Raw genomic sequence first — 27263 nt, forward strand, 5'->3', positions numbered from 1 at the left:
TTGAAAATTAAATCTCAAATGACTTTTTCTTTTTCATTTTAATTAAGTAAAAGAATGAGCAGTCTTGAAGAAGAAAATTAAAATGCAAATAGGATGACTGATGATTAATTTTATTTATGAGTCAAATAATGCAGCCACATTCTTAAAATGAAAAAGCATTTCTGCAAATACATTTTAATTTAAATATTAGTCACGATTCGCTTCCATAGTACACAAATGGAGATCTTCCCCTGTTTTTGAAGCATTTAATTAACTATTGTATTTTAGTAATTGCCTCTCACACATTTTTACAAGACAGCATGTCTTTTTTTTTTTTTTTTTTTTTTTTAAATGGAAATTTGATTATTTTATATCCTGTTTTAAATTATTTGCTTTTGTCAGTAGGCTATATGTGGCAGTCATGTTCTCATTTTTTAACAGATGTCTGAACTTTTCGACTTACACAATGGGAAGTTAATTAAAAACCTACTTTTTTTACTTCCATTTCACCCATTTAAATGTTGTAGTCTCACTACAAGACTGTGTTCAGACACTCATATAGAGGAGAATGGAGTGGCGTTCACAAACGCAGAGTCAGACTGCCTTTTGCAGCGGCATTTATAAACTCCAACTAGCGATATAAAACCATCATGGAACAGCAGGAAAAGTTTTGTTTTCTTGAGTGATTTTTTTTTTGCTGTGGTGGCAAACATGTTAACTGTGCAAACACTGTGGCGCACCAGGCGGGCCCCCGCTTTGCTAAGGTCCAAAACAGACGGCTCTTTTTTTCTCTCTTTGGCAGTTTTGGCAGCACGTTTCCTGGTGCACTGTGATGATTACTTTAGCGCCATCAGATCTGCATATTGCTGCAGTTGCAGTTACAAATGACAGAAATCCACAAAGTGCAAAGCTTGTTAGAAAATAGTTATTTCAGTTATGACACCCGTCTAAGTTTTGTCAAGAGCTGGAGGTGGGACCAAGCTGCCTTGTAATTCTCTATGCAGGAAAAATCTTGCTTACAAAGTTCCTGAATTCAAAGTAGTACATGGATGACAAAGATGACCTGTGTGTTTAAAACAATACCTTTTCTACAACGAAACGGGCTCTCTCAGCCTCCTGCTGGGCCACCTGCTTCATCTCCACAGCCTCTGTGAATTCCTTGCCAAAGGTCAAGTGTGTCTGAAAGAACACAACACAATTGTATCACTGAATTTAAATACAGCTGAAAAGGTAACAGACATTGTTTCAAAATGTATCTGCAGCTTCATACCAGTGAAACGTCATCCAGGATAAGGCCGAAGGTATTGGCTCTTTCTGTGAGGTCCTCACTGACCTGCCGAGACACAAGCTCTCTCTGGGTGATGAGCTCGCCTGCATCAAATCGGGCCTGTCAAAAAAATAAAATAATTTACACATGCACGCAGACACACAAACACAAACATAGTGGCTTATAAGTCAGTTTATCAGCTCACTCTCAATAAAATCTTTTCCTGTTTATTTGTAATTACTCTGACACTCACCACTACAGCCTTTAAGACCTCTGTGGTAATAGATGGGAGCACCCTCTCATCATAGTCCTCACCGATACTGGTGAAGATGCGCGGCAGCTGGGTGGTCACCGGCCGGAAGAGGATACGCAGTGTGATGTTTACATTCTGCAGATCTGTGGGGTTAAAAATCAAAGTGTTATTCTTACTGCACATAATCTGTCGATTATTTCTTCGATTAGTCGACTAATCATTTTATCGAAAAATATGTTAAAATGTTGAAAAATGTCGGTCAGTCTCTCCCAAACCCCAAAATTATGTCATCTAATGTCTTGTTTCGTACTCACGCCAAAGGGTTTTAGTTCTGAGTTTGTAAAGCTGCCGATATTTGAGCTTAAGAAGCTGCAATAAGAGTATTTTGGGGTACTTCTATAGTACTTTACTATGAAAAGTCAATTAGTCGACTACTAAAATAGTCACCGATTATTTTAATAGTCGATTAGTCATCGATTAGTTGACTAATCGTTGCAGCCCTACTGTGTACAGTACAAGTTACATCCTTAGGTAGTGTTTGTATAGTTTGAAGACAAAATGTAAACATTTTACACTAGGTAACATTAGATAGTAGCCAAACCAGCTTATTTTTCTTCTTATAGAAGAATTACAGCATTACCAGGAGGCTAGTTGTTTTCACAGAAACTCCACACAGCTGACTAAGTTTTAAAGGACACAGAATGTTTAGGAGCAAAACTGAGGATGGCATTACAGCAGTGTAGTAGATAACCGATGTACCTTTGCTGCCTGTGATGACAGGCACATTGCGTGGACGGGAGCGACAGTCAAAGATGATAGGTTTCTGAACCCAAGGAATAAGGAAGTGGGTCCCTTCACCAACAACAGCATCTTGCACTCCTCTGAACCTGTCAAATATCACAGCCCGGTGCCCTGCATCAACTGTAGAAAGAAATATAGTTAGTCTCTCCGCCAACAGGGTTGTATATAAAGCATACTGTACAGGTCTTCATAATTCATAGTTCTGCAACTGTCAAACCCTTAAACGTTTTGCTGAAAATAGGGGTGGGCATCCTTTTAAGAATTACAATACTAGTACTCTAAGTGATACATATACCAATAGAGTACTAACAGAGCAGTGCTGAAGTACTATTTGATACCATTTTTCTAGTTTATTTGGTACCCATCATGTAAATGGATGCATTCAGTTGTGTAAAATGCCACCAAGCACCACTAGTGTGCAGTACAGCCATACTTTAAAACATTTTGATGGTGGCATCTCGGCACACTGAATTGCAATTTCCTTCAAAAAAGACGCACTTGACTTCACCACATCACAGACTGTACGGGTTGTGGCTGCTACAGTAGTGGGCTTATGACACATAACATGAAATCGAAGAGTGCTTGTGGTGATTGGCTGCAAGACAAACCATACAAATAGTCTTTTTTTTCTTGGATCTAGGTATAAAATGATTGAATGCAAGTATCATTTGAGTGGAGAAGTTTCGATACGGAGTTACTTAGGTCATACCTAAAATACATTGAGTACCAATACCTGGCCCTTTTCTCCAGACCAGTGTTTTCCCAACCTTGTACATAAAACCCTGATTGGTTGAAATCATGTGAATTACATTACTGAAGAGCTGCACGGTGCTACATGGCCATCATTGCCATTTATGGTTCATTTGACAACACAATTTCAGCAGTACAAAATGCAATGAAAATACAAACAAACAAAAAAAATTACATGCAAATAGGAAAACACTGCAAATTGTGTCACAACACCATAAAAGTTTTCAGGAGACATTACATAAACTATGCTGAACACTAGTAATTAGTAAGAGACTAATGCCAAATGTAAAGTCAATATCTTAAATAGCATCAGAATCACACAGTCAGACTTGGAATGCCATATTAGAGCAAACATGACTGGTGAATGGTTGAAGTATTTCTTCAGCTGCTTGGTATCAGACTTGGAGTATTTCAACACTTGCAATGCATTTATGTATTATATATTAATTTTCAAATTCCTAATTTGTGTCTTACTTATTTGCAGCCTTTTGTAATCAAATGCTGCCTATGCTGTCATAGTGGTGAATATGTTTTCATCATTTACCTGAGCTTTGTGTGAATGCATTTCATTACATTGCAGTGCAGTGAGCTACCACCCTGTGAAATTGAGCTGTTTTGGAGGCAGTGCAGTTAAGTGTGGTGATGGATGAATTTTACATCGTAAAACAGCTGTATTTACAAAAAAATTCCTCAGTGACTTACTTAGTGGTCTTATCTGACACTACATGATTGCTCAGACTTCCTGGCTGAGTACTGCAGTGTTCACATAAAGGACATATTAATCACTTGTCAGTAAGGTAAAAGCTAAATGCATTGACCCCGGCCCAAGGTAAATATAAGCAGTTATGTGTTGTTAGGTGCCCATTGACCAGCACTTACCATTGAAAAGGGCAGAGTTCACAACACCTCCACCAATGGCGAGGGCCAGCCCCAACTTCCCAATAGACTCGAACAGCTTGGCCATGATAGCAATCCCACTAACAGTGAAAACAGGACAAGAGGATGATACAATTAGCACACATCACCAACATGACTCCTACGCAGCGTAAACCATTTAAGTGTGTGTTACGGTGTTTGGAAAGCCAATATAAATCCCCTCTATCCAGCAGTAGTTAGCCTTGGCCTTGGGCTGAGTGATGCCAAGGCTGTGGGTGTTAGCTAAATTAGCCCACCTGCTAGCATTTGCTTGTCAGCTAGCAGTGTGCTGAGACAGCTGGCAAGCTAAGCCAACTAAACCGCGCATTATAGTTTAGGATCTGAGACATGTAAAATCTTACGTATATGTTATTTGACATACATTAAAACTGCAACAAAGCTAATGTCAGCAAAGTCACGCCGGGTGACCGTACGCATGTTATCTCTAACTGACATGTAGTAGTAGCTCGTGTTAGCCTTACTCAACAGTTGATATAATGTAATTTAAGGATTAAAATAAGAAAACGTCTTCTATTTGCGTTGCAGTTATTGACTTATATACTTAACACAGTTAACACAGTTACGTATTTTCAGTGTCACGAACACACAGCACATATAACTCACCTCGGTTTTGCTCAGATGTCTGTGACCTCCACCGGACACGACGTACAACACATGAAATATCTGCTCCACTGCGCCTGCGCACAGCATGTGGCAACGTAGCCTCTGATTGGACAAAAGATAACTCTCTTCTTCTACGGCTTTGGTCACTGACTTGCATTCAATGTAGTGATGCTTTACTGCCACCTAGAGTCTGGGTGGACCTTAGATGATTGACGATTTAATTTAATGATTGATTGATTTAATAAATAAATAAATTCCTCCGTAGCCGGTTCTTAAATACTAAAATCCAAACCTTCTTGTGTGCAGTGTGGCATTCAAAATAAAATTGATGACAAAAATATAATGTAAACGTTTAAAATCCTACATGAAGTCCCACATTTTCAAAAAATTACGTCTGACATTATGTCAGTGACCTATTAAACCTTTTAGTCTTTGCAATTTCTGTGAAGAAAATAAAAAGTAAAAGATGTCAATATGCATACAAAACAAGGACTATACAACTACTGCAATACCAGATACTGTGAGTATACAAGAGAGGACAGCAGACTCTTTATGCTGAGGAGGCTCAGGTTCCTTGGAGTACAGGGGACACTCTTGAGGCCTCTCTATGACTCTGTGGTGGCATCAGCCATCTTCTATGGAGTGGTTTGCAAGGGCAGCAGCGTCTCAACAGTTGACAGGAAGGGACTCAACAGACTGATAAAGAAGGCCAGCTCTGTCCTGGGATGTTCTCTCGACCCAGTGGAGGAGGTGGGAGAAAGGAGAATGATAGCCAAGCTATCATCCCTTATGGACAACATGTCCCACCCCATGCAGGACACTTTGACAGCACTGGGCAGCTCCTTCAGTGACAGCCTGGTGTTTAAAGGAGAGATACCGCAGGTCCTTCCCGCTGCTGCCAGACTTTACAACCAACACTGCTTCCAGTAGACCACACATACTAACACCATGGACAGTCAATAGTCACTCATGTGCAACATCTGTATGCTAACTGCAAAATATCAGCACTTTATATATGCAATGATGTAAATTCTGCCACTCAGCCTGGCTATCTATTATTATATCTTGCTTTTATTTTTTTAATGTTTACAATCAATCAGTCAGGTGCAATATCAGAATTGTTAAACTTTGCAAAATCTATACTTCTATGGGTCAATAATGTAAACCAGTAATTCAGTCTCTTTGTTGCATTCTGCTTCTTTTTGATGCTTCCTTATTATATTGTTTTTTATACTGTTTGCTTAATATACTGCTCTTTGGTTTTGTACAGTTTACTTTCTGTACGTAATTATATATTGCTTTGTATTTAATTTTTGTATTGTATTGTATTTTTTTTTTCTATTGATGCTCCCACTATCCCTTTGCTGCTGTAATGTTGCAAATTTCCCTGCTGTGGGCCAAATAAAGGATTATCTTATCTCTTATCTTATCTTATACTTTTCTTACCATGAAGTAAATTAGAGAAATGTTAAATGTTGTGTGGGTAAATTGATCTGTAAGACTGACCTCCCATATTACACATTTACAAGGTTCAGATGGCTAAAATAAACTATTCTTAATGGGATAACTTGGTATTGTGAGGCTGCATGTGACCAGTAGATCTTTACTTAAGTAAAATGCCAATTTAAAAATGTAATAAATACTCGATAACAAGTAAAAGTCTTGTGTTCAAATCCCATTTGAGTAAAATGTACATAAGCAGCCTACTTGAGGTATCAAACGTAGCCTGAATGTAGTCTTTCTGCAGAGAAATGGCCCCATGACTGATACATTATTGTATATAATATTATTGGACTGTTAATACCAATATAATGATGGGTAAGTAGCAATTTCCATTTGGAGCTGGTTAAGGTGATGGTAGTGTTACACTTTAAATACAGTTCGGTGATTTAAACTAGTGATTCCCAATTCAGGCGGGCCACCTCCAAAGCATCAAAACCTTAATGTGAGGGGTCATGCGATCACAAATGGGATAGGAAAGAAGAAGAAATCAATACAGTTCTGTATTTATTTTTTTGATTTTCCTCTTATCTTTGTTTTTTTTTGTATGTGTAAAATGCAGTTAGATTGAGCCTCAAACAGTTATTGAAATGAGACCATCTGAGATTTTTAAAGGAGAAATCTCTTTCTGGTGGAAACATCTAAATGACGTCTAAAACATGACAAGAAGTTCAAGCTTTTTAAGGGGTCACAAGCAAAAAAAAAAAAAAAAAAAAAATGTTGGGAGCCACTGGGTAAATCTTTAACAACTAACGAGTCATTGTGGTTATACTTGTGTACGTTTTTTAATGGTATCTGCAACCTTAACTGATTTACTTAATGTTCAAGTGCCATATTGTCCAAAGCTGCTCCTGTTGAATGATACCTCCTCTTAAGATCTTATGTCTCATTAAAACAGCAGCAAAATAAATAAATAAATAAATAAAAATAAAAAGTTAGCAGTCTCCTCATTCTCTCTCCCAGAATCATCATCAATAATCAATTATTGGATATAACATATATGGAGATGTCAGTAGCAAAATGCATAATGCCAGACAGTCAACCATCAGTGCCTGGGCTGTCCTTATTGACAAATGAAAGATTTTCTGTGCACATCTACTGGGTCATAGTCCTATACCCTATTTACTGTATTTACTGCTATATATATATATATATATATATATATATATATATATATGTATATATATATATGATATATTATATTATATTGTAATAATGTTGTGCGTTATTGTGATTGTTGTTTGTGTTATATGTTATAACAACAATAAAAAGTTGATTTAAAAAAAAGAAAAGAAAGAAACGAAGGCCTATGAAGTAAAAAGTAGGTTACAGTATTTTAGCCTGAAATGCAAGCTATTGGAGTAGAACTATAGTGTAGCCTAAAATATACAAGTCGGGGTCCCATTTCCTTGTCGGCAGTTATTTTTAAACAGTCACCGGCTCACTATACATTATCCCTTACTTAACCTCTTTTTCTGGTCGCCATTCAGCCCCAGATATGCAAACCAGTTTTGGTGACTTGTAAACTGTAGGAAAGAGGGACTTTGCCGCCCCCTCGCGCGGACATGACAAATCACACAACAGTCAGTAGTTTCACTTTTCCTCCATGGCTGTTAAAGTGTGACGGTCTCTGAAAGATACCGAGAAACCGCCGTGAAACATTTGTAAGGTCAGTAATCGTTACAAATCTTACAGGTATCCAAGATGTAATGACGGACAGTCACAGCGTCGGGCATAACAGAAGATCTGTCGACGGTGCGATCTGCGATAGGCAGAAATGTCAGATTCTTTTCTACTTCCTTGACACTCTGCTCTGCAGTGTGGCTCTCCTGCTCGCTTCTGTATAGTTTCTGACTTCTGTAGCAATAAACATTCAACATTTTGCGCATATATGTTGCAGGACGGCTGCAAATCAGACAGGAAGAGTTTAGAATCCAACATAATATGATTTACAATTACAAATACTGTGTGTGTGTGTGTGTGTGTGTGTGTGTGTCTGTGTGTGTGTGTGTGTGTTTGTGTGTGAGAGAGAGAGACCCAAAATCTAGTCTAGTTTATGAAGGAGTCAATTAGCTGCCATCATGACAGCAACAAACTGGTGTTGGAATGAGGAAGAAGGGGCGTTATCTTCATCTGCCACAACAATCTGCACATATTATTTACTATGTACACATTTATATTTATACTGCACTGTGGGATTTGGATTAAAAGTTCTTTAACAACACATAGCATGTCTCTCGATAGTTATGGCAATAAGATAATCAAAGTTGCCACAGCCTTTTATTATTGTAGCCTGCTAAAGAATCAGCTTAAGAGAACTTGGAGAAGACACCTCCATAAATATGATTTAGTTCCTCAGAATTGAAACCAAAAACTATTAGTGATTGCACCCTGAAATGGAAGATTTCGAGTAATGTTGATGTAGTGTCCTAGTAACCCCCAATAGAGGGTGTTATATTATCAAATATGTCTCCCTTTCCTACGTGCAAGGGTGGGGTCTGCCAGTGGTTATCTAATACTTTCACATTAACAGCTTCATGAAGAGGTGTTGTGTTTTGGATATTTTGTCATATTCTTATTCATGTTCACGCTCACCATTTATGCAGAATCATGACATTTTTGTGTCGCTGTCTTACGTCCACTTCTTAGAAGAGTTTTTCTGCACAGCAATGATTGCGTTTCTCCCAGCAGATGGCAGAGCCGGGCAGGACTGTGAGGGTGAGTGGTCTGCCCACAGACATTGAGGATGAGAGGCTGAAAGACAAGCTATTTATCCACTTCCTGAGAACCAAGAATGGAGGAGGGGAAATAGACTCTGTCACCATTGTCAAGGCAACGCCCGTCTCTGCCCTCATCACCTTCGAGGACAGTGGAGGTCAGTGGGGTCAGAGAGTGTACGTGTCCGTGCATACGAAGTGTAGGGGAGGGGGATATTTCTGAATATGTCATTTTGGTGTGAGAATACTATTAGCTATGTTATTATTATAACTACATTAACATCCAGATCTCACATTGCAACTGCAAATGCTTCATTAACTTTCACTCTAAAAACAATAGAAATGCAGACAAGAAAACAGACATGAAAATGTAGTTGCAGTAAAGTATTAGTAACATATTTCAGTATGTCGGCTGTCACCAGTGATTTACACTAAGCTAGAATGTTGACATGCATGTCAGTGGAGTAGCCAATTGTAAAGTGCTTGGTCAGGATGCTTTGCACACTGAGATTGATTTCTGTCTGTTGACCCCTCTCACACAGTGGCACAGAGTGTTATTCAACACAGGCGGCACATTCTGGAAGTGGATGGGAAGGAGTATAAAGTCACTGTAACTGAGCACCGTGAAACCCTGGACCCAGACAAGGTATACATAAAGGTCCAGTGTGTAGGATTTATGGGGAATATGTGGGCCGAAATGGAATATAATATAGTAAGTATGTTTCTTTAGTTTATAATTGCCTGAAAATAAGAAACATTGTGTTTTCATTACCTTAGAATGAGCTGTTTATATCTACATAGTAGTCCGAAAAATAGTCCGCCATGTTGCACCGCCCGTCTCCGAAGACCTGAACAGCATTTGTAGCGTGAAGCTGCTTTATTCATTGTTTTTACTAGATTCACTGATCATTACAGTTTGTTTTGGAGAGGCGGAGCCCTCTGCGAATAATTTGGCTCCTAGTAAAAACAATTTGATCAGAAAAAAAGGTCAACACACATTAACAAGAGCTTGTCGCAGAAAGGCCAAACAGCATCAGAGAAACACTGATTTGTATTGTGAAACTGCTTTATTCAGTGTTTTTACCGGTTTAAATCACTGGGTCCATTTGTTTTGGAGAGGAAGAGACCTCTGCGGATAATTCGGCTCCTGAAAACCTCCTGAACAATGAACGCCAAGGAAATTCTAACCTTGAGAGGCTGGTTGCAGTTTGCAATTCTCACTGCTAGATGCCATTAACTACCCTTAAATCCTATACACTGCTCCTTTGAATAGAATATTGGAAAATATGTCCAACAAATGTAGTAAAAACCCACGAGTGATTGTTTTTTCTTTTCTTATACCATTATAGGTCATCTTAAGTTTATCCGCAACTGTTGACCTCAGCCAGCTTCCAGGGGGATTAACAGCACTGGCAAGCCTTCATAAGAGCCACCCTGATATCCAAATGAGCTGCGGTGCTACTGAGGAATTGTACACATTGCATGGCGCTTATTCCAAAGTCCAGGCTGCTTTGGCACAACTGTTTGGCCGTCCTGGACCTGGAGGCTCACAACCAGAAGAAAACAGCGACTCCGGTCAACCTGCCACCAATGGCTCCAAGTCTCCTCCAGTGGCACAGGAGCCTCTTACTCAGGAGTCAGAGGATCAGAGCAGGAAACCTAAGAAACAAAGAGAACAACGAGAGAAAGTTACCACTGACCGGCCCTCTAATGAGTACAACTCCAGCTCATATAGAGACCTGACACCTGGTGGTTATGGCTGGGAAGATACTGGCCAGGCAGAGGGTGCAACTCTGCAACTTCGCGAGCATCCTACCACATCAGAAGAGGACTTCTCAATAATTGTGGATGCAGACATGTTCCAGTATCTGCAGAAACACTGCAGGAAGGAATACCAGCATATCCTGCGTCAGTATGGCGTTGATGTGGTGGATATGACAAATCAGGGGTTGACTACTCTGTTTTTGCAGGTAGCACCAGGAGTAGGGGAGGGTGGTCGAGCTCAGGAGTGCCTGAAGTTGGCAAGAAAGGCAATAAGTAGGCTTTATGAGGAGAATGAGACCAAGATCCGTCGAGACCAGCTCCCCAAGAGAATCCTGTCCCTCAGGGGGGGACTGCAAAGGGCGATGGAGAACTTAAGTGTCAGATTACCCAAGCTTCTTCTGAATGAAGATGAGAAAAATATTTACATTATTGGGAGCAGTAGTGATGTGTCTGAGGCCAAACAGTTACTTCTCCTGGACCAAAGTGAATTGAGGAGTAAAAAAGAGGATGTAGCCAGTCTTCTTCGATATCCATACGATTCAGGTGCATCAACTCATGCTGATGAGCAGAGAGTCCCCCTCACCATGTCGTCCAGTGTAGATTCTCCAGATGATCAGCTGCTGAGGTCAGACGAGGATGACAGGAGAGCTGAAGGGGCCAGAAGGTATAAACTAGCGGCTCGTTTTAAGGATTCAGGGCTGGCTGCATTAGGCAGTCGACCAACTGACTTCACCTTACGAGGGCTCTCATCTCCCAGCAGACAAACACGCCTCGGGCCAATGTTAGGGCATGACGTACTGTCAGAAACAGCAGGGATTGCTGGGGAAAGTATCTCCAGAGCATTAGCCCAAAACACTGGAGGGGACATCTTGTTTAAGAGTGGAGATGCATTGCCTTCAACTGCTTCTTGCCTGAGTAAAACCTCATCCAGCTCACATTTTCCTGATACTCGACTCAAGAGTTTAATATCTCCCCTTAGCACAACTCAGTCCAGTTTGTCAGGAAGTACTCCGCTCCCACCTGCAGGGTCTGGATCCACCTTGAAGCGAGCCAGTAGTTTCTCAGGGATGCCTCAGCAGAAGGCCCAAGTCACAAGTAAGAAGAGTCAAGACGACTCCAGCAATTCCACAGTCAGAGCCAGGGTAAGGTCCTCTAGCTTCAGTAACCGGACAGAGAGGGAGAAGCGGGAAGTCTATAATGCAGAGATTATGGTTTCCGCTGTGAAGTGGAAGCACATCAAAGAAGCCTACAGCACCCGAGTGGACGACCTGACTTCTGATGTCCAGATGAAAGAGAGCTGCCCGGATAGTGCTGGCAATCTGACCATCACCTTAAGAGCGGCAAACTCATCCAAAGTGAGTTCATGTCAGTTAGGTCTCCAGAGGCTGGTTGATTCGGTTAGTGCAGACTTCTCTGTGCACCAGCTACACTTGTCAGAGCTGCACATCACTGACGCAGCAGATGAAACCTTACAGGCTTGTCTCTCTGATGTGCATAGTCGCTTCAAGAAGGTTACCATACACATTTTTAAAAAGAGCTTGTATCTTCTTGGTCCTGAAGCCTTGTGTTCTAAAGTTGGTGCTGCACTGCGGGAGGTATTTTCTGGAGATTTAGCTGAAATACCTGAACAACAGGACTTCTCTGGCCACACTACCTCCAATCAGAATCCATCCTCATTTTTACAAATAAACGAGGACCAAAGTACTAGTCTGAACTGTCACAGCAATCCTCAGGTGATGCTAGAGAGTCAAACAGGCACAGCTGATGGGACTGATAGTAGTCAGGAAAGGAGAACAAACCAGAGAAGTGACTTTGGCGAGACAGAGCTTGTGAATGGAGCTACCAGCCAACCCTTACTAAGGAAAGACCCAGTCATTAAAGAGAAAATGAAAATTGTAGGTAAAGTGGAGATGGATGGACAGAAGACTGAGACAACTGTCAATCACCCAAAAGCAGGAAATGATACAAGTATGAACCATGTGAATGATGTCGGCTCAACAACAACAACAACCCCTACAGATAAAGATGCGGCCCTTCATAGGAAAGAGAGAACCATTCCTTCTACCCAAAAGGACAGTGTGCAGCAAAGACAATCACAGATCCAGGTCACCCCAGAGGAGTCCAGATCAGGTCAGGGAGGCCCTGAGTGCATCTGTGAGTGTGGGGAAAGCAAGATGTTGATGAAAGCAAAGTGTGGTGCTACCATGTGCTCAAAGTGCCTGGACACTGTACATATCCACTGCAGAATTTGTCATGAGACGGAGCCAATCAAACCGGGCATTAGGGGCAAAATGAGCCACTGTAAACTCCATAACATCAACCTACCAGGTCAGAAAAGAGACTCTGCCATCAAGATCACTTACCTCATACCTGATGGAATCCAAGGGGTAAGGGACTTATTTTAAACACATTGTCTCTGATCAAATGTTTTGTCTGATAGAACAGTGGTTCTCAACCTTTTTTCTGTCAAAGACACCTACATTGATACAGTTTAGGTCACAGACCCCCATTCGTGTAAGATATAACTTCAGGGACCTCCATCTGAAATTATTTTGGTCGTTAGATAGGATTAGGACCAGAATTCTCCAACTGTCAGCTACAGTTGAGGAGATAACCATGAAGAAAGTCAAATCTGTAATCAGAAAAGTCACTCTCATGACTCTTACTCACATTGGCCTCCCTTCAGTAGTACATGAAGTGGTAAAAAGAAACTATTTCCCATTTTCTTGGGGACTCCTGGAACTCCCTCTAGGACCCCTGGGGGTCCCTGGACCTCTGGTTGAGAACCACAGTAATAGGGGCATTTCACAGAATATACTGAAGTAATTGTGGAGAAGATTGTGAGTGTACATCAGTTTCCGTGAAACTTAAATATGGTTTACTAATGTTTTTTTCTGATATCACTTAACAGGAAATTGTATTGTTTTGTGTGAGGTCTTTATTACAGAGAAGTTAATGTTTAGGTTCACTGTCTCAGGTTGCTGTCGACTCCTATAGGATCAGCTATTATGATTTATATAGTACTGGAAAATACACAGTGACAATGTTGAGTAGGAAGTTACTTTATTAGGAAGGAAGTTATTTTTTTGTGAATGATGATGTGTGTTAAAGGGACAGTTCACCCCCAAACCATAAATACATATTTTATCTCTTACCCGTAGTGCTATTTATGAAGATTGTTTAGGTGTGAGTTGCAGAGTGATGGAGATATCGGCTGTAGAGATGTCTGCCTTCTTTCCAGAATAATGGAACTAGATGGTGCTGAAAGCGCCAATAAATAAATAAATAAATAACTAATAATAATACTAATGCATTTTAAAAACTCAACAGCAATGTCTCTTCACAAAATTATGACCCGGATACTCAAGATAATCCACGCGTCTTATTGTGAGCAGTTTCATGTAGGAACTATTTCCTGTCTACTGAACTACACCCAACAACCATATCACCACGCAGCAGAATAACTATAGTTTCATATTTGTATTATTTATTAGTATTTATATAGTTTTAAATTTCTGTTTTCAAATAAGTTTCATCTCAGTCATTTTTCAGAGTGGGTTTATTCATTTGAGTTGAGTTTTGTTTGTTTGTTTAAAAATGTTTAGTTTTTATTAGTTTTAGTATTAGTATTTTTTATTATTATTGTAGGGGGCATATATGCCAGGGGAAAGACTTAAGAATTTCGGAATACATATTACAATACAGACACAACTTTTTGTGACAGTAGGTGACACACAGTCATGGAGATAAACATATGCACCAATACTGTACCTCCTAATACTTGTTGTATTGACAAATTTGACCAAAAAACTAACAACATTTCCTATATATTTTTAGTTTAGTTAATTTTGCAAGTGCACAATATAATTTCAGTTTTTTCTGTATGTAATGTAAATGTAGTTTTTATTTTTATTTCAGTTAACTAAAATATTTTTTTTCCACACCTAGTCTTAGTTTTTTGTTAAGTTTTGGTAAACTATAATAACCTTACTATGCAGAACCTTACTATGCAGAAGGAAGCGTGCATCTACTGCTAGCTCACCTAGCCTCACTGAGCTAGCTAATGTTACAGCGCAACAGAGGTGGATGTCATATATTTACATCTTGTGCTGGCTTAAGCACGAGCCTCTCATTCATGAGTAGATGCACACTTCCTTCTACGAGGTGATACGGTTGGCAGATATGGTTGGGTAGAGAGAAAATAGTTCCTACATGAAACTGCTCATAACAAGGTCTGTGGATCATCTTGAGTTACTGGGTCATAATTTTTGGACAGACACATTGTTGTTGAGTTTGTGGGAATGTATTTTTTGATGCTTTGAGCACCACAAGCCAAGTGCTATCTAGTTCCTTTATATTTAAGAGAAGAGACATCTCTATGGCCGATATCTCCAACACTCGCTAACTCACACCAAAACACTCTGATTGAAGAGGGAAAATATGTATTTTAGATTTTTGGGTGAAGTGTCCCTTTAAAATATCACATAAAGCTTTAATAGTGAGACTTTGCTTTTAGCTAATGCATGGTAATCCCAGGAGACTTTATTCATGACTGTGGTTTCTGCTTTCTGTCTTACCAGGAGGATCACCCTTCCCCAGGAAAACCATTTCGTGGAGGCGTGTTTGAATCCTTCCTCCCCGACAGCGAGAGGACGAGGAAGCTGTTGCCCAGGCTGGAAAAAGCCTTCAAACAGGGACTCACCTTCACAGTGGCAGGCAAAGGCACAGGGGCCAGTGTCACCTGGGACTGCATCCCACATAAGACCAGCCTACAGGGCGGCAAAACAGGGTGAGTGAGGCCATTCGGAGTGTCTAACAGAGCTGTGGAGTTAAAGGCCACACAAGTCCATACATCTGAGTCTTCTTTTTGTCTCTCTCAGGAACGGTTACCCAGATTCCACTTATCTGACTCGCTTGTCTGAGGTCTTGACTTCCAAGGGGATCGAGGAGCCACCAGCCAAGTCCTAGAAATAGGACTTTTATGTAGTTTAAAATGTTTTTGTGGTTAGAGCCATTTGCACTATTTTTGTATGCTGAGCAGCTTATATTTCCATGTTTGATAATAATGTCTGATGATGTATAGATATTGAAATATATTTTCAGATAATAGCTATAGCACTCATTGCAGCTATTTTGGATTTTATAATTTTATAACCTGCCTCACCATTGCTCTCTGTTTAAGTTGGATAATTCAAGTTATAATTTTTCAAACTGTATGTAAATGACAAATGTGACCAACCAGCATTGTCTTAATTATTCCATAAAGCATTCCTGAATATTTTCTTTTGTTTTTACTTGGTTTTATAAAGAAAATGCATACAGGCGTGGTACTGTATAGATGTACATTTTGTACCGTCCAGTGTAGTTTTAAGGATAATCTAGTTTAAGAAAAACAGGAAAATATTTGTTGGAAAATTGTTTGAGTAAAATGATCTTGTAAAAATGAGTTTGCTTCTCTTTATTTGTTTCAGAATGGGCACAGAAATAAAAAGAGCACATCTCCTGACGTTTTGTTATGCTTTTTTTTATTAGTCCTGGAAAACATGTAAGGCATATGGTAACATTACACACTGAAGCGTTACAAGCTCTAGAGGCCATGTGGACAACATGGCACCACGCAGTAAACCCAGAGTCAAGCACAGAAGCAGCATCAATTCAAAGGGTTTAAAAAACAAAGTCGAGACGAGAAGAGTGTTTGCAACCGGGGGGGAAAAAAACAACACAAGGACAGAGAGGAGAACTAGCGTAGAAATCAACCTGTTGGGTATGCCTTGTAGAAAACTACCTGTGGTGACTGAACTCTAACAGGAGGTGTGCAGAAGGATGGATGTAAAGTTTCTGAAACATTCCCAGAGATAGGTTAAGGTGTATCATGAATAACCAGCTGACCATGACAGTGCCCATGCTGAAGGTGAGGACAGGGAGTCAGGTGGCACAGAGGGGCAGTGGATTGGCTTCAGTTGGCAACTTTATACGACTGCAAGGGCACTCTCCTCCCTCACACCACGCCACTACACGACAACTAAACTATCGTGGAAAGGGATGGTTAGCTGTACATACACGCATGCCTTATTTTCTGGTTGACTATACATGCATCCAAGTACTGTACATGACAAGCCCAGCCAGGTTGTACTTCCGTAGCATCTCTGCAATGTTGCTGCAATGATAAAAAAAAAAAAGAAGACCGCTAAGGAAACAATAGCTGCAGGCAGATGTGGTTGTTTTGGGTTCTCAGTGTGGATGAGTGAACACTTGACAGAGCCTCACATTTTGACTCGGAATACTAAAGCTTACATCGAACATGGATGGCGTGACAGTTTGTGCAGTGAACACGGTGAAACAGAATGTGTGTTAGTGAATGCGAAATTAAATGGTTTCCTACATGAAGAAAACTGCTGTTTGGAATGACCTGAGAAACCATAGAGAACAGAAAGAAATTCACCTCAAAGCTGAACGGTGGGTGCCTGTGAGGGACTTCAGCTATACGAGCCAAGACAGACAGAAGAGTAGCTATTGGAAATACTACACTCATTGTCTTAGTGCATCTTTTTCAAACCTAAAACTACAAGTGTTAATTAGTCATATCAAATCTAGAACTGCAAATGTTCAGAAAATTACCACTTTTAATTTTAACTTTGAAACACGGTTTTTCTCCTGTGCATCTCTGAGTTGCTAAGTACTCTTGCATAAGTGTCTGGAATGACTGGGAAACCATTTCAAGATGACATTACTCTGCAGCTTCACCGTGGTGGAAGTGCTCTCCGGCAGCAGGCCACCCGCCCAACTGATTGAGTTCATCTCAAAGGCATCTGAGCTCAAAAGAACCAAGGGGGAAAATGTTGAAAGAAAGAAAAAGATCATAATCGGTTTTCCACATGCCGATGAATGCATGCAACTTCAAATTCCAGATGTCAAACTAATGTTTTATTTGCTATGAATGTGTATGGAGGGAGAAAGGGGGCGACATGGAGAGGAATTTTGGACTGTTGACGCTCTGCAGATGCAGCACAGGAAAAGAGGAACGTCTCCGACAATCCTTGAGTGAACTGAGATCAGCTGTAAAGCGGAAATGTTGTGTCTGGGGCAGGCCAGAGCTGAGCTATGATCAGCCAATAAGCTGGGGTTTTTCTGCAGCTGTGTTACAGTATTGGCATCCCTGCACAGCTGTGTGAAAACATCTGCTCCCTCACTTGCTATACAAGCCATTTGGAAACAAACTGAAAGAAATAGGAATCCATACAGAGGAATACCATGGAGCTTTGGATTTGGAGGAAATTTGCTGTGAACCTTTATGTCTTTTGGTGGAGTTTTGGACCTTAAATGCACCCCACGTCCAGTCCCTTTTCACTGTGGTACTAATATTATGGTTGTAAACACTTCAACCTGTTGCGGTCGACACAATGTGAGAGCTGGTAAAGCACAGTGAAAAGGATATAAATACGGAGGGAGGTGCCTCGGATTGAGGTAAGCTGTGTGCAAGGAGAGAGGCACAGTGCAGGCCTACGCTGGAGCAAGACTGCAACCAATCAAAAACTACAAATTGTGTTAAACCTTTTCTAAACTGCAGCGAAAATCCTGTCAGCACCCATGAGCATTTGGGATACGAATCTTGACACACTGTGACGACTCTTTTGTGTTTTTCTCTTTTCTTCAAGGTTGACGGAAACGCATCCAAAAACAGAATTGTCTTCATATTTTTTTTTATGCACTGTTAATATTCAAAGCATTGACAGAAGGAATATACATACAATTTGGCACACATGGTTCAGACCAACAGAAAGACTTCATCACATTTAAAAGGAGTGCAGGTTGGCAGGTCCCCACATTATATAGTATGAGCTTTGAACTTTAAACCCTTGGATAACAAAACAGACAAACAAACGGAAATATAAAGGTAAATTAAAATAACATATTAAGTAAAACATCTTTTTTTTCTTCTTTTTTTTTCTTTTAACCGAAGCGTTTGTTTCTCACATGGCACTCGGAACAGAAGCACCGTCCACAGGTTCACAAAGGGAGCCCAGCAGATTAGAACAGAACACTAACCAGAGGCTGACAGGACACAGTCACTCCCCACACCAGCGTGGCTGTCACACTCCAGCCCAGTCCACTCCGCCCTGCTCCACATTTTACTTCCCACAGTCAAGGATGGATGAATGCTTTGATTTTAGCTGCCACCCAGGAGAAGTTGGCCCAGGCAGGGACTGGCAAGCTGAAAATGAGGGGACCTTTACATGAGTGTGTGTGTCTCTATGTGTGTGTGTGCCACCTGTGCTTTCAGTGAGCTTCAGCAGATACACTGGGAGTGGATGATGGGAAACAGGCTGCAAACCTGGAGCAGAATCAAAGCCTGCGTGGGACTGGAGTGCGACCGCCATGCCTGTAAGTGCATTAAGATCAGCGAGCAGAGTGCAAAAATACTAATACCAACTGTCCTCATAACACAGGCCTCTTATCTGACAGGAGGGAGAGATAGAGTAAGAAGGGAGGGTTGGGGTTGGAGCTACATAATACTGTAGCTGAGTAGTGTGAGAGGGGGGAAATGTGGCAAGGTGGGGAGGGCAGGGTGGGTGCTTTAAAACCTGACAAACGACCTGAGGACACACACATCTTCACACACAATGGCACACCACACACAGCACATGAGGGAGGCCACTCATGCTAACACAACAACTTTTTTTCTTTCATTTTTTTTTTTTTTTTCAAACATTTTGTTTTGTGTTTTTTACAAAGTCACTAGTCACCATCTGAGTCTCAACACTGAGGCCGGGCTCACAGACAGGCAGGCAGGTAGATAAATATCTAAGGTTTAAAGTTGATATCCTCCTACATGAAAGATTTAGAGTCCACCCAGTGGGATTGATGATGATTTACTTTAAATGACATTAAACCAGTGAGACAAAACTCATACTGGCCATTAGAGGGAGCGGTGCACTGTTATAGCTGGCGTACTGCTAAGTGCACACATTGTCAATACTTGATTTAAGCAGGTTTGAGCAAACTGTTTGGTATTCTAATACTATCAACCCTGAAAACTGCTCCACCTCCTCGTTTGCATCATCTGAATTCCTTAATGCATTTTACACCTGTTGGAATACTGGTCGACGGCACCGACTGTTGGCAAATATAGAGTTAGGGAGGCAGAGAAGAGAGACACGGGGAGAGGGAGTCAGAGAAACAGACCACAGTGCCTTCTCTGACGAGCCTGACGCCTGTTGCTATGCCGACCATAGAGAGGGAAATGGAAAGAGGAGGGAGAGAGAGAGAGCAGAGTAGAAACAAGCAGGGGAGGCGAAGTATGGACGCCAGCTTGAATTGAATTCTCCTCTCTCAGGTCAGGGTGATCGACAGGCGAGCGGTCGCTGAGAAAGGAGCAGAATGCCATGGAATGCCTCGAGGAGGATCAGGGGAGGAAGAAAGCGCGATCCTGAGGGGGGGAAAAGGGACCGATATTCACCTTCTTAACTTTGCTCATTTCAGACGCTTCACTGTCTCAGCGTGACAGTGCCTCTTTCATCACATTCAGAGTGTGTTTGTGTGTGCGTGCGTGTGTGTGTGTTTGTGGCTTGTTTGAACAGAAACAAATTCTCTCTTAATTGGCACTGCGCACTTCTTGCCAACAGTTGGTCAGCTAGAAAAATCTGTAACTAAGGAGAAGGAAGCTGAGCAATGATTTCTGCCTCCCTATTCAGCGCTGCACAGAAAGGCTCATTATGAGGGAAATTCATATTCAGGCAAGTGCAAAACTGCAGCCACTATATTAACTTCGCTGAAATTTGGTGGGAACACATGCTCTGCGGAGATGTTTCTCTCACCCACTGGTGGAGACTGATACAAGATATATCACAGCTAAGGCCGTGTAAATGAGAACCAAAGTTAGACCTTGTAGCATTAACACCATTGTCTCAGCAGTCAAACATCATGATCAAAACTGTGATGCAAATATCTCCCGGGGAGGTGGGGAGAATCAGCCAATCACAGGCATCTCTGACTCATCCTCAGTGACATAACTAAGCGTTGGACACTAAGAGAGCAACGTGTGGGTGGGTGTGGTTCTCCGTTTATCTGCCTGTCTTTGTGCCTGTCTGTGCGTCCGGCCCGTGGATGGATTGGGGGTGGCGGTGGTGGTGGTGTGGGAGGTGGTGGTGGTGGTGGTGGGGGGGACTCAGCACAGTGAGGGGGGAAGAGGAGGTGGCAGGTGGAAGTCAGAGCAGAACAATTTAGCACAGTGGGAGTTGAGGTGCGGAGGGGCACGGGGGTCGAGGGCGGAGCCGGAGTGCAAGCAGGGATTACGGTTGTCAAGGAAACAGTAATTTGCCCCAGGCCTGGACCGTACCCACAATCCTCCACGGCTCTCTTGTCTCCGTCATTCCCAGTAGGAAAAATCTTTCTCGATGTTGTGAGGCGGAGAGATAAGTTTGGACGAGGTGTTACAAGTGATTGGATTTTTTTTTTTTTTTCCCTTAAGTGATAAAGGCAAGAAAACGGGATGGGAGGGGGTGGGTGGAGCCAGGCCTGAGTAATCACTGTCATGGTGGACTCAAGAGAGTGAGGCGGAGGGGAGGTGGAAGAGATGAACGATCGACAGTGGTGTGATAATTTTTGTAATCTACCCTTCTAACTCCTTCCAATCCTTTCTTATACCCCACCCCCACCCTCCCACCCCATCCATCTCCATCTCCATCTCCATCCTTCCCCACACCCCACCCCCTGCTCCCAGGACACAAACTCCCTGCTGGTCTGCTTGACTATCCATCCTTCCCTCTCACTTCTCCTCCTTCTTGGGCTCTTCCTTCTTCTCCTCCTCCTTCTTCTCCTCCTTCTTGGCCTCCTCCTTCTTCTTGTCGTCCTTCTTCTCCTCCTTCTTGCCATCGTCCTTCTTCTTGTCGTCCTTCTTCTTATCCTCTTTCTTCTTGTCCTCTTTCTTGTCCTCCTTCTTGGCCTCCTCCTTCTTCTCCTCCTCGGGCATGGGCTCTGTGGTGAGGATTACTTTGCCGATGTTGTTCCTCTCCTGCATCTTTCTCATGGCATCGCCCACCTGGAGGAGGGACAGAAGGAGTAAGACAGTTACATAAGGTGAGATGAAAGAGTGGAGGGTGAAAGGAGGGCAGGGGAGATTTAAAATACACCTGTCATTGAGAAAAATCTATTGCGAGTACACAGTAGTAGCCAGTTTCTCCTCCACCAACACATTTTGACAGCAATACGAGCCTCCTCGCATTCTGTGCCTCTCATCTTTTATTTTGATGCCACAGACGAGAGACAAATTGCACAGGCTCAAATATAACTTTAATATGCTGTTTATGAGAAAATACATTTGTTTAGATGAGACTTTAATAATCTTTGAGGGGAAATGAAATTGTTGCAGCAGCAAAAAGTGAATAAAAAAAGGAAAACAAAATAAACAAGGGGAATAACGTACTGCAAACAGATGCTTTCAACATTAGGCAACATTAAGTATAAATATGAAGAAATGTTTATGATTTTAAGTGGGCAGGAAATACAGACGTGAAGCAGAAAGTAATCATTTCATTTAATATCCCAATGCTACCAAACAACACATCCATTTTAATTAGAAAATTATATCATCTCTACATTGTAGTGTGTGCATAATCATGCATTTAAAGTTAAGGACAGAAAGGGGGGTGTATGAGGCAGAGAAGGTGATGAGTGTAATGACGGATATGAGACCTTGGTTCAATCCTGGTCTTGTTTGGATGTCAGGTCTAGTAGGTGCTGAAAGTAAACGATGGCTTTAATGTGAATCTTATATCATAATTTGTGTAAAATAATGTTTAATTAATAGTCCATTGACTGCTGCTATCAGATAGTGCTTTCTTCCATTTTAAAGGGTAGGTTCACATTTTTTTCAAGTCTGCCCTAAACGCACACTCACATGCCCAAATGTACAATGAAAGCATTTTTGGTGTTTGTACGTGTCCCTGCTGTTCATATTGGCTGTAAAAAGATAATTTCCTAATGTGATTATAGTGTTAGTGTTGGTTCACAAAATCCGTAGTCCTTGTTCAGCACAGAAATGATGTATAATGGTTAGCTGAAGATAAAGTGAGGCTTCAGCAGTCTGCATTAGAGATATGAAGAGGCTAACTTCCAAAGCTACAGACTTTTACTGCAAAATTCCCAGTTTGTGTTATCATCCCTCTATGGCAAGTCAGCAAGGAAATGATGTTCAGGGAAACAAAGAAAGAATTTTGCACTAGAACCTCAATAAATTACCGTTAAAGCATCATCTTTATTCAAGCTAAATTTAAGGATGTATTTTTGAAAATCTTGTCCCCCTTATATTAAAATCGCTTTAAAGAGTAACCAAACCCCCAGGCCACTTTTTTTTCCAGTTGAAAAGCAATATAAATGGGTATTTGATAGTGTTGTTCATTGATTCAGGTCCACATCTTGACACCTGAGTGCAAAGTATGTGGATTCTACATATTGTGTAAAAATATGTATAGTGACTGCCCTCTATCGATTGAAACCTGGCTTATGCAATTGAATTTTGCTATTGGCTGATCTGGTGCCAAGTGGCAAAGTTTTGTCACTAACCAACCCCCCTGTTGCCGCTTCGTCACCACCCATTCACAAACCAACCCCACCCGCCGTCCCTGCCCTCTGGCACAGAAAGCAACGTCCTCCTCGACCCTGCAGACTGTCACGAGAACTGGATGGAGCGGTTTGCCTGGACTGAATACTGTGATTGTTTTGTTTAATTTAGCATCAATGTTAGTCAGTCAATCAATGTGTCAGCCAGACAGTTGTTTTGTAAATTTTGGTACTTGTTGGTATTTGGCCAGAATGAGTCGGCACTGTTTCTTCCCCTGCTGCAAAACCACTTCCTGACTGCACAGATTTCCAGTGGACCTGTTGAGCAGCGGTTCCTCCATTGCCTCAAAGAGCTGTAGGTAAGTTCCATAAACAGCCTGCGGCACACAGGGGTTGAGGGCAACAGGTTCAGAACCTGGATGGACAATGATGCAGGCCGTACCCCCAATCTGCTTACATCTATACATCACTTCCATGTAATGAGATGAAATATATGACATGAAATAATGAAAAGCAGCACATTCTTGTGGTGGTGTCATGCATGGCTGAATGTATTACAACCACACAAATACAGGTTGGATTTCTTTGAAGCCAGAATGGACAGGAGGAATTACAGCAACAAATTTGCAATGTACATACAGAGGTGTGAAAATAGACTCCGAAAAATGTAAACCTCTTTGGATATGCAAAGCGCAGACTTTATCTAGTTAAAACTAAGGTAACTTTAAAAGTAGCTTATCTGATGTTGATCATTGAGGATCATTTATTAAACTAGTCTGTGGTAGAGCTTTAATTCTCTGCCTGAACCAAATTGGGCCCCACCCTCCGGGTTCAGGAAGGTTCAGGAAGGGGCAGGCTGTAATTTGTCAAAAGGTTGGGTTCATTCCAATATTTTAAATGGAGACCTTTCAGTCTGTGTAATGTCATGTATAATGTATGGGCTGTGTTGCCACCATCCCATCCGGACTCCCGCCTCTCACTTATTAGGAAACATGTTCTACAATTTCTGTTTAATGTATAAGGCACATGACAGTTTTTTGGCTGTGGTGAACATTCAGTAGGAGAGGGCGTATGTCGGAGACTGTGTCACAAATGTTTGTTACCGCACTGAAAAGACATCAGTTGACTTTTGCTTGAAATAAGTATTTCAATATTATTATTATTTTCTTTTCATGGAAATTCAGGTTTTCAGTTGGGCTTGGGCCCAAAATCGCTGGCTTGGTTTTGGCTTGGACAGAAATTACGCGGGTTCCTGTGGGGTCAGGCCTGTTTTTTTTGGTCCCAATCAAAGCTGTAGCCTGTGGAACCGTAACATGTTTTGGCTGTGACATAAAAGCTGAATTTAATGGAGTTAACCAATCATCTTGCCTTTGGGGACAGACGCTCTTGTGTTGACAGCTGATCAGCCAAACCCCCCTCCGATGATGGATCGACCGACTTGATATAACTGACTGTCAATCATAACGACGAGAGGAGAATCCCAGCCAGACCAACCCCACCCTTTTCTTGACCACTGAGCTCTGTCCACTGTCTGTTCCTGTCTCCATCGCTTCCCCCTCCCTCCTTCCTCCAATCCCCCTCTTCGTGCGAGGCAGGCAGACCACCTAACGACCAATGCCACGGCAACAGGGCCATCTCCTAGCAACGTAAAGCCTGGCTGAAACGTGGCCCTGACGACTCAGACACATGGGAAAGAGGGGGAGTGTGGGAGTTCGGAGTGTAGGGGAGGGGAGGGGGAAACGAAGGGAGCAACTGGTGTCCTTCGGATGAGAAACACGCCTTGCCGAAACTGAAAGGGAGGGAGGGGTGAATTATAAGAATCATCTTCAATGTGAATGAAAGTCACAGTGAGAGGCTCTTTTGACGACTCCACCCACTTCCACCCTTCACTCTGTAAGATCTGTCGACCTCTCTGGCTCCCAGGCATCTCGGACTGGAGTGTGCTATTTGCGGCTGCAGACATGACCATTATCCTCTTGGGTGTCAGTGCAGATGTAGATAATGAACCACGAGAAACCACAGGAGGGAAGGGTAATGCTAATTTCCAAATATTGTCCAAGCATGTTTATTGATTATTGGAGCAAATACGGAGGTTGACGGCGGATGGAGGAAGGGCTGTGATGGATGGCGTCAGGGCGTGGCATTTGTATTCAGCTTGTAGCAATCGATCATTTGTGTGAATGACTATTTCCCCGACAGCTTTTTGTACACCATCAATTGCTTCGAGCCAGACTGAGATGTACCTTCTTCTCTCCTCTGTTTTCCACGCTCCTTCTATGTCTCTTTCTCATACATCAGGGCCCCTCCCTAAGACAGACGCACACACTGACTAAAGGATGTCACCATAGCAACAAGAGAGAAAAAGCAAAAAAAGATACACTGTGAGGAGGGAGAAGAAGAGAATACAGCGAGATGGAGAGAGACAGAGAGGGAGTCAATAACCTAAAGACAGAGAGAAAGAGTCTGATATAAAGAGCAGACAGATGGAGAGGCAGAGAAAGAGCGTCAGATGGCGGAGAAAGACAGCGGGTGTTTCTCTCCGGCCGGAGCAACACGGGCCAAAATACTGACCAGCTCTGACTCTGACAACAGAAGATGTCAGCCTCTGACTCCCTCTTTCTCTCGGTGTTTTCACACTCTCTCTATTCATATCTGTCAGCAGTGTTAATTTTGTCAGCAACAATCTGACTCTGTCTGGCTGAGTGAGTTATGCTCGAGGAGACACAGTGCTTCTTGTGGACAAACTTCGCCTGTTGATTGTTAAGCCTTATTGAATCTGAGAGCCACACCCAGCTCCTGCAGATCCCGCTGCAAAACTCGCACACACACAGACCCGCCTGGCATTCACATGGATTTTGGGTGACTGGGCTGTAAGCACATGGTGTAAAAATGGATGCATTTAGTCACAGCAGCAACCAGGCATGAATGGATCTGAAACCCACATGCAAAGGCTGTTCAAAGCTCTGTATGATATTCAGAGCGTAGCTATGATTCAGAGGTTGTGTGCACATGGCTCTCAACATGGATGCAGCTGAGCCAGCAACTAGCAGCTAATGGTGCTAACAGTGTGAAAAGGGCAAACAGTGCTAGCAATGGCAACAGTGTTAACTGTGCTAACACAGCTAACGGTGTTTACCAGGAGAAAACTGCATGGTGGGCGCTACGCTCCCACAATACCACCGTACTGATATCATGATACCCATGAGCTGTTCTAACATGCACTAACAAGCACAAGTGGCCAGACCATCAACTCAACACAGAACAGAGAAGCTCTGATTGTAACACAGTGTGACTTTATTCTCTGCTCAGGACGCCATTTCTCCACTATATCCTCACTTAAAAAAATAGTTGTTTGCTGCTGTATTAATGGTCTGGTGTGTTGGATTTAATATATAAAACACAATTCTTTGTGTATAATCACCTTAAAATAAGAATTGTGTTTTCATTACCTTAGAATGAGCCATTTATATCTACACAGATATGACACAGCCATGTTTCTGCAGTAGCCCAAAACTGACAAACTAAATACTGGCTCTAGATAGGACCATACGTGTTTTCGCATTGGCCACCATAGTTAGCAGTCCCTCTGTGACGAGCAGTATCGTAAAAACACTGAAAGTTATTGTAAAACTGCTTTATTCAGTGTTTTCACCAGTTTAAATCACCAGGGCCATTTGTTTTGGAGAGAAAGAGACTTCTGTGGATAATTTGGCTCCTCCTGAATGTCTGAAGTTATTAGAACAAAAAGGTGAACGCACTTTAGCAGATGCTGGGCTAGTGGCCTGTCTCCAGCATACCAATTACCATAAGAGAAACACTGACTTCCAACTTGAAATTGTCTGGTCCATTTATTTTAGAGATGAAGAGACCACTGCGGATAATTGGATAAAACCCTTCTGAACAATGACCACAGAAGGAATTATAACCAGGAGAAGTTTCAGCTGGTTGTAATCTGGAATCCTCACCACTAGATGCCACTAAATCCCCCTAAATGTAACACACTGCTCCTTTAATGCTCTGAATATCACATAGAGCTCCTTTAATGGAAATACATCTCTGAGTATGGACTGAACCAAAGGAAACCAAAAAGTGGAGCTCAAATCTTCATATACAGGTCAAAAAAAATGTTTTGATT

The 27263-nt window shown here is 41.9% G+C and overlaps 3 protein-coding genes across 3 annotated transcripts in view; 1 reads left to right on the plus strand and 2 right to left on the minus strand.

The window, feature by feature from the left end:
- The window catches only part of phb (prohibitin), an 8424-nt gene extending 3743 nt beyond the window's left edge, over positions 1-4681 (minus strand). The window contains exons 1-6 of the mRNA XM_050069607.1: positions 4590-4681; positions 3930-4027; positions 2259-2420; positions 1500-1642; positions 1250-1366; positions 1063-1158 (exon numbers count right to left, since the gene is read on the minus strand). Of these exons, the coding sequence (XP_049925564.1) occupies positions 1063-1158; positions 1250-1366; positions 1500-1642; positions 2259-2420; positions 3930-4014 (603 nt within the window). The 5' untranslated portion in view covers positions 4015-4027; positions 4590-4681. The remainder of the gene's footprint in view (positions 1-1062; positions 1159-1249; positions 1367-1499; positions 1643-2258; positions 2421-3929; positions 4028-4589) is intronic.
- A 2987-nt stretch (positions 4682-7668) lies between these two features.
- On the plus strand, positions 7669-16752 carry si:busm1-163l24.3 (E3 ubiquitin-protein ligase DTX3L). The gene is made up of 6 exons (XM_050068652.1): positions 7669-7758; positions 8781-8964; positions 9349-9452; positions 10156-12957; positions 15151-15359; positions 15451-16752. The coding sequence occupies exons 2-6, from the start codon at positions 8781-8783 to the stop codon at positions 15536-15538; spliced, it is 3387 nt and encodes a 1128-aa protein (XP_049924609.1). The 5' UTR covers positions 7669-7758; the 3' UTR covers positions 15539-16752.
- A 1503-nt stretch (positions 16753-18255) lies between these two features.
- Positions 18256-27263, minus strand: part of vat1 (vesicle amine transport 1) — a 36771-nt gene continuing 27763 nt past the window's right edge. Inside the window, exon 6 of the mRNA XM_050068654.1 lies at positions 18256-21608. Coding sequence (XP_049924611.1) covers positions 21336-21608 — 273 coding nt within the window. The 3' untranslated portion in view covers positions 18256-21335. The remainder of the gene's footprint in view (positions 21609-27263) is intronic.

The sequence above is a fragment of the Epinephelus moara genome, chromosome 18, assembly GCF_006386435.1.
Source record: "Epinephelus moara isolate mb chromosome 18, YSFRI_EMoa_1.0, whole genome shotgun sequence".
NCBI lineage: Eukaryota > Metazoa > Chordata > Actinopteri > Perciformes > Serranidae > Epinephelus > Epinephelus moara.

Excerpts from the sequence above, each read along its gene's own strand:
- si:busm1-163l24.3 (XM_050068652.1), top strand. The coding sequence starts at position 8,781 with ATGGCAGAGCCGGGCAGGACTGTGAGGGTGAGTGGTCTGCCCACAGAC. Across the intron at positions 8,965-9,348 it reads CACCTTCGAGGACAGTGGAG|TGGCACAGAGTGTTATTCAA; the intron begins GTCAGTGGGGTC and ends CCTCTCACACAG. Across the intron at positions 9,453-10,155 it reads AAACCCTGGACCCAGACAAG|GTCATCTTAAGTTTATCCGC; the intron begins GTATACATAAAG and ends ATACCATTATAG.